This window comes from Nerophis ophidion, linkage group LG26, assembly GCF_033978795.1.
Source record: "Nerophis ophidion isolate RoL-2023_Sa linkage group LG26, RoL_Noph_v1.0, whole genome shotgun sequence".
NCBI classification, from domain to species: Eukaryota; Metazoa; Chordata; class Actinopteri; order Syngnathiformes; family Syngnathidae; genus Nerophis; species Nerophis ophidion.
This window is the reverse complement of record NC_084636.1, coordinates 39,518,536-39,531,222: the sequence shown is the minus strand read 5'-3', so window position 1 is coordinate 39,531,222 and position 12,687 is coordinate 39,518,536. Positions and strand designations below refer to the sequence as shown.

General features: G+C 34.6%; 1 protein-coding gene across 3 annotated transcripts in view; it reads right to left on the bottom strand.

Annotated features, from left to right (window-relative positions):
* The window catches only part of LOC133543928 (FERM, ARHGEF and pleckstrin domain-containing protein 2-like), a 173,428-nt gene that overhangs the window by 58,636 nt on the left and 102,105 nt on the right, over positions 1–12,687 (bottom strand). For all 3 annotated transcript variants that reach the window (XM_061888850.1, XM_061888847.1, XM_061888848.1), the window contains exon 14: positions 3,760–3,950. In XM_061888850.1, coding sequence (XP_061744834.1) covers positions 3,760–3,950 — 191 coding nt within the window. The remainder of the gene's footprint in view (positions 1–3,759; positions 3,951–12,687) is intronic.

The window sequence follows — 12,687 nt, the reverse complement described above, 5'->3', positions numbered from 1 at the left end:
TTGTGATTTCTGGTCGTTTGTGAGGGCACAAAAGGGACTTCTGTGAGTGTGTGCATTTGACTTTTAGAATTTTTTTTATTATCGTATCAATATAGTTGTTAAAGGACTTCTGTGATTTTTGGTCATTTGTGAGAGCACCAAAGGAACTTGTGTGTGCATTTGACTTTTTTAAATTTTTTTATTATTATTTTTAAAATTATGGCACCAATATGGTTGTCAAAGTTAAGGACTTTTGTGATTTCTGGTCGTTTGTGAGGGCACCAAAGGGACTTCTGTGAGTGTGCGCATTTGACTTTTGGAATTTTTTTTATTATCGTATCAATATAGTTGTTAAAGTTAAGGATTTCTGTGATTTCTGGTCATTTGTAAGAGCACTAAAGGAACTTGTGTGTGCATTTGACTTTATTTATTTTATTTTTATTAAATTATGGTACCAATATGGTTGTCAAAGTTAAGGATTTTTGTGATTTCTGGTCGTTTGTGAGGGCACTAAAGGAACTTCTGTGTGTGTGCATTTGACTTTGAAAAATTGTTTTAATTACTGCAGCAAAATACTTGTTAAAGATAAAGATTTATGTGATTTCTGATCATACATGAGGGCACTGAAGGAACTTCTGTGTGTGTACATTTGACTTTAAAAAAAAGTTTATTATTGTAGCAATATAGTTGTTAAAGTTAAGGATTTCTGATCGTTTGTGAGGGCAACAAAGGGACTTCAGTGTGTGTGTGTGTTTGACTTTAAAATACATTTTTTATTACTGCAGCAATATAGTTGTTAAAGTTAAGGATTTCTGATCGTTTGTGAGGGCACCAAAGGGACTTCTTTGAGTGTGTGCATTGGACTTTTAAAATTTTTATTTTATTTTATTATTGTATCAATATAGTTGTTAAAGTAAAGGATTTCTGTGATTTCTGGTCATTTGTGAGAGCACCAAAGGAACTTGTGTGTGCATTTGACTTTTTTATTTATTTTTAAAATTATGGCACCAATATGGTTGTCAAAGTTAAGGATTTTTGTGATTTCTGGTCGTTTGTGAGGGCACCAAAGGGACTTCTGTGAGTGTGTGCATTTGACTTTTAGAATTTTTTTTAATTATCGTATCAATATAGTTGTTAAAGTTAAATATTTCTGTGATTTCTGGTCATTTGTAAGAGCACTAAAGGAACTTGTGTGTGCATTTGACTTTATTTTATTTTTTTTAATTTTTTTAATTATGGTACCAATATGGTTGTCAAAGTTAAGGATTTTTGTGATTTCTGGTCGTTTGTGAGGGCACTAAAGGAACTTGTGTGTGTGCATTTGATTTTGAAAAATTGTTTTAATTACTGCAGCAAAATACTTGTTAAAGATAAAGATTTATGTGATTTCTGATCATTCATGAGGGCACTGAAGGAACTTCTGTGTGTGTACATTTGACTTTAAAATACATTTTTTATTACTGCAGCAATATAGTTGTTAAAGTTAAGGATTTCTGATCGTTTGTGAGGGCACCAAAGGGACTTCTGTGAGTGTGTGCTTTTGACTTTTAGAATGTTCATTTTATTTTATTATTGTATCAATATAGTTGTTAAAGTAAAGGATTTCTGTGATTTCTGGTCGTTTGTGAGAGCACCAAAGGAACTTGTGTGTGCATTTGACTTTGTTATTTATTTTTAAAATTATGGCACCAATATGGTTGTCAAAGTTAAGGATTTTTTGTGATTTCTGGTCGTTTGTGAGGGTACCAAAGGGACTTCTGTGAGTGTGTGCATTTGACTTTTAGAATTTTTATTTTATTTTATTATTGTATCAATATAGTTGTTAAAGTAAAGGATTTCTGGGATTTCTGGTCATTTGTGAGAGCACCAAAGGAACTTGTGTGTGCATTTGACTTTTTTTTTTTTTTTTATTATTATTTTTAAAATGATGGTACCAATATGGTTGTCAAAGTTAAGGACTTTTGTGATTTCTGGTCGTTTGTGAGGGCACCAAAGGGACTTCTGTGAGTGTGTGCATTTGACTTTTAGAATTTTAATTTTATTTTATTATTGTATCAATATAGTTGTTAAAGTAAGGGATTTCTGTGATTTCTGGTCATTTGTGAGAGCACCAAAGGAACTTGTGTGTGCATTTGACTTTGTTATTTATTTTTAAAATTATGGCACCAATATGGTTGTCAAAGTTAAGGATTTTTTGTGATTTCTGGTCGTTTGTGAGGGCACCAAAGGGACTTCTGTGAGTGTGTGCATTTGACTTTTAGAATTTTTTTTTATTATTGTATCAATATAGTTGTTAAAGGACTTCTGTGATTTCTGGTCATTTGTGAGAGCACCAAAGGAACTTGTGTGTGCATTTGACTTTTTTATTTATTTTTTATTAGTATTTTTAAAATTATGGCACCAATATGGTTGTCAAAGTTAAGGACTTTTGTGATTTTTGGTCGTTTGTGAGGGCACTAAAGGGACTTCTGTGTGCATTTGACTTTTAGAATTTTTTTAATTATCATATCAATATAGTTGTTAAAGTTAAGGATTTCTGTGATTTTTGGTCATTTGTAAGAGCACCAACGGAACTTGTGTGTGCATTTGACTTTTATTTTTTGTATTATTTTTTTTTAAATTATGGTACCAATATGGTTGTCAAAGTTAAGGATTTTTGTGATTTCTGGTCGTTTGTGAGGGCACTAAAGGAACTTCTGTGTGCATTTGACTTTGAAAAATTGTTTTAATTACTGCAGCAAAATACTTGTTAAAGATACAGATTTATGTGATTTCTGATCATTCATGAGGGCACTGAAGGAACTTCTGTGTGTGTACATTTGACTTTAAAAAAAAGTTTATTATTGTAGCAATATAGTTGTTAAAGTTAAGGATTTCTGATCGTTTGTGAGGGCAACAAAGGGACTTCAGTGTGTGTGTGTGTTTGACTTTAAAATACATTTTTTATTACTGCAGCAATATAGTTGTTAAAGTTAAGCATTCATGTGATTTCTGGTCGTTTGTGTGTGTGCATTTGAATTTAAAAAAAAATGTTTATTATTGTAGCAATATAGTTGTTGAAGTTAAGGATTACTGTGATTTCTGATTGTTTGTGAGGGCACCAAAGGAACTTTTGTGTGTGTGCATTTGACTTTTACATTTTTTTTTTTTATTGTAGCAATATAGTTGTTCAAATTAAAGATTACTGTGATTTCTGGTCGTTCGTGAGGGCACCAACGGAACTTCAGTGTGTGTGCATTTGGCTTTTCCAAAAATGATTATTGTAGCAATATAGTTGTTAAAGTTAAGGATTACTGTGATTTCTGGTTGTTTGTGAGGGCACTAAAGGAACGTTTGTGTGAACGCATTTGACTTTTTAATCTTTTTTCTTATTATTGGAACAATATAATTGTTCAAGTTAAGGATTACTGTGATTTCTGTTTTTTTGTGATGGCACAAAAGGAACTTCTGTCTGTGTGCATTTGACTTTAAAAAAAAAAAAGTTTATTATTTTAGCAATATAGTTGTTAAAGTTAAGGATTTCTGTTCGTTTATGAGGGCATCAAATGAAACGTGTGTGTGTGTGTGTATTTGACTTAAAAAAAAAAAAAAGTTTATTATTGTACCAATATGGTTGTTAAAGTTAAGGATTTCTGGTCGTTTGTGAGGGCACCAAAATAACTTCTGTGTGTGAAAGATACAGTACTGCTTCCAACACACTGTTGAAGGACCTCGGAAACAAAATGGATGACAGTGTGCGTTTTTTGTTGGATTTTTTTTTGGGCGAAGCAAGCGTTGTACCTTCCTCCTGCCCTCCTCATCCTCCTCCTCCAGTCTGCCATTGCTGCCCACCTCGCTGGGGGCGGGGCTTTGCAAGGGCGAGGAGGCCTGGCCCGGCAGGCTGAGCGTGGACATCTGGAAGGAGGGCGACAGGCAGAGGGGACCCTTGGCGGCGTCCGAGGGCGAGAGCTGCGGGGAGTCCACCGTCGTGTCTGTGGAGAGGGGGCGGAGTCAACGATTAGCATCAAGACTCAAGTGAGGGGGCGGAGACAACAATATAAATCTATTTAAATATTCAACATATATACACATATATTCATACATTCATATATGTATATCTACATATACATATATATGTACATATACATATATATACATATACACATGTACATATATTTTTACATATACATATATATACACATATATATATACATATACATATATATATACATACATATACATATACACACATATATATATATATACACATATACACATGCATAGATACAAACCCTGTTTCCATATGAGTTGGGAAATTGTGTTAGATGTAAATACAAACAGAATACAATGATTTGCAAATCTTTTTCAAGCCATATTCAGTTGAATATGCTACAAAGACAACATATTTGATGTTCAAACTGATAAACATGTTTTTTTTTGGGGGGGCAAATAATCATTAACTTCAGAATTTGATGCCAGCAACACGTGACAAAGAAGTTGGGAAAGGTGGCAATAAAATACTGATAAAGTTGAGGAGTGCTCATCAAACACTTATGTGGAACATCCCACAGGTGTGCAGGCTAATTGGGAACAGGTGGGTGCCATGATTGGGTATAAAAGCAGCTTCCCAAAAAATGCTAAGTCTTTCACAAGAAAGGATGGGGCGAGGTACACCCCTTTGTCCACAACTGTGTGAGCAAATAGTCAAACAGTTTAAGAACAACCTTTCTCAAAGTGCAATTGCAAGAAATTTAGATATTTCAACATCTACGCTCCATAATATCATCAAAAGGTTCAGAGAATCTGGAGAAATCACTCCACGTAAGCGGCATGGCCGGAAACCAACATTGGATGACAGTGACCTTCGATCCCTCAGACGGCACTGTGTCAAAAACCGACATCAGTCTCTAAAGGATATCACCACATGGGCTCAGGAACACTTCAGAAAACCACTGTCACTAAATACAGTTGGTCGCTACATCTGTAAGTGCAAGTTAAAGCTCTACAATGCAATGCGAAAGCCATTTATCAACAACATCCAGAAACGCCGCCGGCTTCTCTGGGCTCGAGATCATCTAAGATGGACTGATGCAAAGTGGAAAAGAGTTCTGTGGTCTGACGAATCCACATTTCAAATTGTTTTTGGAAATATTCGGACCAAAGGGGAAGCGAACCATCCAGACTGTTATCAGCGCAAAGTTCGAAAGCCAGCATCTGTGATGGTATGGGGGTGCATTAGTGCCCAAGGCATGGGTAACTTACACATCTGTGAAGGCACCATTAATGCTGAAAGGTACATACAGGTTTTGGAACAACATATGCTGCCATCTAAGCGCCGTCTTTTTCATGGATGCCCCTGCTTATTTCAGCAAGACAATGCCAAGCCACATTCAGCACGTGTTACAACAGCGTGGCTTTGTAAAAAAAAAGAAAAAAGAGTGCGGGTACTTTCCTGGCCCGCCTGCAGTCCAGACATGTCTCCCATGGAAAATGTGTGGCGCATTATGAAGCGTAAAATACGACAGCAGAGACCCCGGACTGTTGAAGGACTGAAGCTCTACATAAAACAAGAATGGGAAAGAATTCCACTTTCAAAGCTTCAACAATTAGTTTCCTCAGTTCCCAAACGTTTATTGAGTGTGGTTTAAAGAAAAGGTGATGTAACACAGTGGTGAACATGCCCTTTCCCAACTACTTTGGCACGTGTTGCAGCCATGAAATTAATAGTTAATTATTATTTGCAAAAAAAAAATAAAGTTTATGAGTTTGAACATCAAATATGTTGTCTTTGTAGCATATTCAACTGAATATGGGTTGAAAAGGATTTGCAAATCATTGTATTCTGTTTATATTTACATCTAACACAATTTCCCAACTCATATGGAAACGCGGTTTGTACATATATATATATATATATATATATATATACTGTATATATATATATATATATATATACATATATATATATACATATATATATATATATATATATATATATACATATATATATATATATATACATATATATATATATATATATATATATATACATATATATATATATATATATATATATATATATATATATATATATATATATATATACATATACATATATGTCTTGATTGGATTATCCAGAGAATAGTGCTGGATACCGTGGTAGAGCGCAATATGTATGTGTGGGGAAAATTACAAGACTACTTCGTCTCTACAGAACTGTTTCATGAGGGGTTCCCTCAATCATCAGAAAATCTCCTGATGATTGAGGGAACCCCTCATGAAACAGTTCTGTAGAGACGAAGTAGTCTTGTAATTTTTCCCACACCTACATACATACATACATACATACATACATACATACATACATACATACATACATACATACATATATATATATATATATATATATATATATATATACATACACACACACACACAGACATATATATATACAGTACATACATATATACACAGTACATATATACATACATATACTCATCGCTTAAATCTGTAAATCACATTCAGATATAAGTGTTGAATAAATGTATTATTTATATAAAAAAATGACTTATTTGTTACATTTTTATGACTGAGACCCCTCCAGGTCCCCGGGGACCAAACTTGAGAGGAACACTTAACGTAATAAAAGATGTTAATATTAAAAAAGGCCCCCGCATGCTTTGAATTGTCAGTAGAAACAGTTTGGTGTAAATCTCTCTCTGCGGTCAGCACAGCCGCTCTCTCGCTTGTCTCAACCAAACAAAAAAAAAAAAAGAAGAAAAAGTGGGAGTGGAGGAGAAGGCCGACAGGGAAGGAAAAAAAAGAAGTCTCTCCATGACCCGGAAATAATTGCTCGCAACTAATGAGGAATGTGGTCCGTCTGGAGGGCGTGGAATTGTTTATGCTTTATCTCAGGCGGCGGCAGCATGGTCGGGGGGAGGGGGAGCTCTCTTTTGGAAAGACTTTGGCTACAAGCCTGTCCAAACACACACACACACACACACACAGAGAGAGAGAGAAAGCGCCGACTGTGCATGTTTGCCAACACCGCGGAGAGTCCACGGCTTCTCCTGGCGTGACGTAGCGTTTAGCGCTCGCAACGCCGTTTTTCAGAGGCCGTGGAAACTCAATCTGTCATGTTCTGGGTCTTCAAGCCTTTTAAAAAAGATTGCAACCCCCTCTAAAAGAAGTCTGACATGTGTGCTCCCCAAAAGTGAGGACTTTATTCAAGATACACTTTAGGTACAGTTTTACTTATACATGTATGTTGTCATGTAGATAGTCAGCACAATAAATCCTCAGCCGTACCTCGGGATTCCAGATTACAGGTTTTTTCCGAATACGCATAATTCGATTGAACCCCCCAAAAATGTATTTATTTTTAAAAAAAAAGAATACTTTAGTAATAATAAAAATAAAATTAAAATTAAAAAAAAGATTCTGTAGTAATAAATAAATAATAAATGGGTTGTACTTTTCTACCTTCAAGGTACTCAAAGCGCTTTGACACTACTTCCACATTCACACACTGATGGAGGGAGCTGCCATGCAAGGCGCTAACCAGCACCCATCAGGAGCAAGGGTGAAGTGTCTTGCTCAAGGACACAACGGACGTGACGAGGTTGGTACTAGGTGGGGATTGAACCAGGGACCCTCGGGTTGTGCACGGCCACTATTGCACTGCGCTACGGTGTCGATATATGTATATTTTTTTTAAGAATACTACAGTGATAACAATATTAATGAAAAAAAAGGATACTGTGCTAGTAATAATAAAAGAATAAAAAAAGGGATACTGTAGTAATAATTAAAAACGAATACTGTAGTAATTAAAAAAAAGATATAGTAATAATACAAATAAAACAATACAAAAAGGATTATGTAGTGTTTTTTTTAAGAATACTATAGTAATAGTATTAATAATAAAACAGGATACTGTGGAAGTAATACAAATTAATAATAATAAAAAAAGAGTACTGTAGTAATAACTTAAAAAAAAATACTCTACAAAAATGTTATTATAGTAATTTTTTTTACAAGGATACTGTAGTAATAATAATAAAAATGAACATTTTAAAAAGGATACTGTAGTAAGAATTAAAAATAAAATAAAAGGATACTATAGTAATAATAAAAATCAAAATAAAAGGATTCTGTAGTATTTTTTTTCCATAGAATACTATAGTGATAACAATACTAATATTAATAAAAAAGGATACTGCGGTAGTAATAAAAATTCAATACATTTAAAAAAAGATACTTCAGTAATAAAACAATAACAAAGGATACTGTAGTAATAAAAAAAAAATTTTTTTTTTTAAAAAGGATACTAAGTTATAATAAAAATAAAAAAATCTAAAAGGGATTATGTAGTGTTATTTTTTAAAAAGAATACTACAGTAATAACAATATTAATAAAAAAGGAAACTGGTAGTATTAATAAAAATAAATACATTTAAAAAAAGGATACTGTAGTAATAAAAAAACTGAAAAAAGGACACTGTAGTAATAATGAAAAAAAGGATACTATCGTAATAAAAACTTTTTTTTAAAAAGGATTCTGTAGTGTTAATATATATTTTTAAAGAACACTATAGTAATAATAATAAAAAAGGATACTGTAGTAATAAAAAAAAGGATACTGTAGTAATAATTTCAAAAAGAATACTGTAGTAATAGTTAAAATGTTTTTTTTTAAAGGATACTATAGTAATTTAAAAAAAAGGATACTTTAGTAATAATAAAAAATAACATTTTAAAAAAGGTTACTGTGGTAGTAATAAAATAATAAAAAAAGATACTGTAGTCGACTTGACTGAAGCAGAATGAGTCGGTAACACCAGCCAAAGATATAAAAAAAAAAAATCCAAACTTTTATCCATGAAAAAGCTGCTGATGTTGTGTTTGATGGAGTTTTGGGAAGCAACTGGAAGGACAAGCGGTCGTAAAAAGTCCACTCGCCGATGTAAATAAGGTAGAGTATTGTTATATTCACAAAACTACATGATAGTGTTGTTTTGCATACAACATTTCTTATCTAAAAGATAGTTTACTAATAATAGTTTCCTATTTAAAAAGGTGTATGTGTTAGAACTGTGATGTTTTGGACGGGCCCAGCAGCGATTATATCCTTTTTTAGGTCATTTCAACGGGCGACGCCGCGTTTCCAATGCGCCGCAAAACCAAATAAACTGGAATCTGGAGGTACCTGGTCAGCCAGAGCATAAGAAGATGGAGCAGGAGGGATCAACGGGGCCAACTTAGTGAGTAAATGTATTAAGTTTATTAAAATCAAACCACTCTAGAAAACTCAGTGACAAATCTAGTGGAGATTATTTGGGCCACCCAGTGTCTGTACTTCTTATTGACAGCAAAACAATCCAATAATAATAATAATAAACTAACTATATGAAATAAAACTTCACTATTTATGTTGTTTATTTATGGAGTATATTGTGGATACATTGACAAGAGGAAGTGAAAACATAAGTGTTAGTAGGATTTGGACATGTTGAACAGAAAAAAACTGGAAATTGTATGCATGTTCTGAACAAACTAAGCATAAACATGGGGCCAGACAAAGTTGCGAGTGCCAATCGTTTGATAAAGAAAGTGAGAAACACGAGTGAATTAAAAAAAGAACATGGTTTCCTTCATGGACAACGATAATTATTCTCTATAAATTGTGTTTTGAGTTCATGGTTTTGGTTTATTGCCTTTTTAAATGGAAATATTGCTTCAGTTTTCTTGTCTGACCTTCTACAACGGAGAGAGAGATAGAGTTAAAAATAGACGATTCTAAGAAATGAAGTATTAGCTTTCACTTCTGACACCATAGCAATCTTCAAGTCATGATGCTGATATCTTACATACTTTATTTTGTAGAGAGACACGTTGGACAAGCCAGAGAAGAAAAGACAGAAAAGAAAGAGGAGTATGAAAAAAAAACATAAAACAAAACAATTTAATATCAACTAACAGACTTATGCTGTCTTTAAGTTGAAGTGGAGTGGCAAGTCACAGCTAGTTATGGCAATAACTCGTCCTTAAACTCGTTATATGCAAATATAATGACAATTAAATCCATTCTATCCTACAACTCATCAAGTTAGGCTCATGACGCAGTGGAGTGATGCGGACACGCTTGTTACTGGACACTTTCAAATGGAGAGACTTTGTATGTGTAAGTAATATACAACTATAATCATTTGATACTTGTTTATATTGACAAATGTGCTGTTTTACACTGCAATGTTGCTCAATTGCATTGTATTATGCGGACACGTTTGTTACTGGATACTTCCTAATACTGCTTTGGAGACTTTGTATGTGTAAATAATATACAACTATAATTATTTTGTACTTGTTTAAATTGACAAATGTGTTGTTTCACATTGCAATATTGCTCAATTATGTTGAATGATGCGGACACGCTTGTTACTGGATACTTTCTAATACTGCATCGGAGACTTTGTATGTGTAAGTAATATGCAACTATAATAATTTGATACTTGTTTATAGTGACAATTGTGCCGTTTTACACTTCAATATTGATCAATTACGTTGAATGATGCAAACACGTTTGTTACTGGATACTTTCTAATATTGCCTTGGAGACTTTGTATGTGTAAGTCAGGGGTGCCCATTACGTCGATGGCGAGCTACCAGTCGACCGCGGGGGGTGTGTCAGTCGATCTCCAGCCAGGCTTTTAAAAAAAAAATAGACCTAAAAGTGAGTGATCATCAATCTTCACCGAGACGTCACTTAAATGACATTCACGGTACCGGAGGGTCTTGTGAGATGACGCTGGCTGCTGCAAGATCATTATTATGAAAATATGACCGAGAGGAAGGCCAGAAACACTTTTTATTTCAACAGACTCTCGCGCCGTACCTTCCGTCAAAACTCTAAAGGCCGACTGCACATTTCCTATCTTCACAATAAAAGCCCTGCTTCATGCTGCCTGCGCTAACTAAATACAGAGTCTCGGAAAACTGGCGTGCACAAGGGATCCCTCAGAAAGCTGGCGTGCACATCACTTGTGCACGCCAGCTTTCCCAGACTCTTATTTTGTTAGCGCAGGCAGCATGAAGCAGGGCTTTTATTGTGAAGATAGGAAATGTGCAGTCGGCCTTTAGAGTTTTGACGGAAGGGACGGCGTGAAAGTCTGTTGGAATAAAAAGTGTTTCTTGCCTTCCTCTCTGTCATTTTTTCCTAATAATGAACTGGCAGCAGCCAGCGTCATCTCACAAGACCCTCGGGTGCCGTGAATGTCAATCAAGCAAGCTACGGAATTTGCCGCCAATGTTTTTCTTGTAAAGTGTATGGAAGCTGGATGAATTAGATGCCAAAAACCAACCACTTTCATGTGGTATTGTACAGAAAGGACCACTTTTTTTCTCCTCCATTTGAAAATGTGGGCGTTATCATCATTACTGTCTGATTCCAATCAATGCAAGTCATCAGAATCAGGTAATACACCAACTTATATTCTTGTCTTGGTGAAAGAAAGACATCTATATGTGTTACACATGCTTGTATTATCATTAAACACATTTAACTTGTTTACAAAAATGTCTCTTTCATAAATAAATAAATATAAATGATATATATAAATGAGGTAGATCCCCTCCAGTTGGTCAATTGAAAAGTAGCTCGCCTGCAGAAAAAGTGTGGGCACCCCTGGTGTAAGTAATATGCAACTATAATTATTTGGTACTTGTTTATATTGACAAATGTGCTGTTTCACACTGCAATATTGCTCAATTACGTTGAATGATGCGGACACGCTTGTTACTGGATACTTTCTAATACTGCCTCAGGGACTTTGTATGTGTAAGTAATATGCAACTATAAATATTTGATACTTGTTTATATTGACAAGTGTGTTGTTTTACACTGCAATGTTGTCCAGTTACGCTGAATGATGCGGACACGTTTGTTACTGGATACTTTCTAATACTGGGTTGGAGACTTTGTATGGGTCAGTAATATACAACTATAATTATTTCATATTTATATTGGCAAATGTGCTGTTTTACACTGCAGAATTGCTCAATTACGTTGAATGATGCGGACACGTTTGTTACTGGATACTTCCCAACACTACCTTGGAGACTTAATGTGTACGTAATATGCAACTAAAACTATTTGATACTTGTCTGTATCGACAAATGTGCTGTTTTACACTGTAATGTTGTTCAATTACGCCGAATGATGCGGACACGCTTGTTACTGGTTACGTTCAAATCTAAAATCCACATTTTTACGGGAAAAATATTTTGTGCTTTTGTCGTAAAAACGGGGTTTGTTTTGACCAAAAAAGGTCATAAACATAAGTTTATGTTAACAGATAGATCTGAAGTTGATCTAAAAATATTTAATTGCTGAAAACGTTTTAAATATTAACATGACTTATTTTTAACACTTTATTGATGGAGCACTCACCAACTTGGGGGGGAAGGTGTTGTTTGGGGGGTGGGGGGGGGCACCCAATTTGAGCTGCTAAAATATAACTACGGAAAAAAATACAAAAAAAACGTGCAAATTGTAAAACGGGATAAAGACTAGGGTGCACGGACTTGAAATAATGGCGAAAGGTGCTAAATGTGGTGAGGCACAGGTGGTGTTAGATGGACGAGAAGGTACTTCAAAAGTGTCTGGTACATTCTTCAACACCAGGCACAACAGTATTAGTGATCAGCAGTGGTACCTCGGGGTTTTGTACG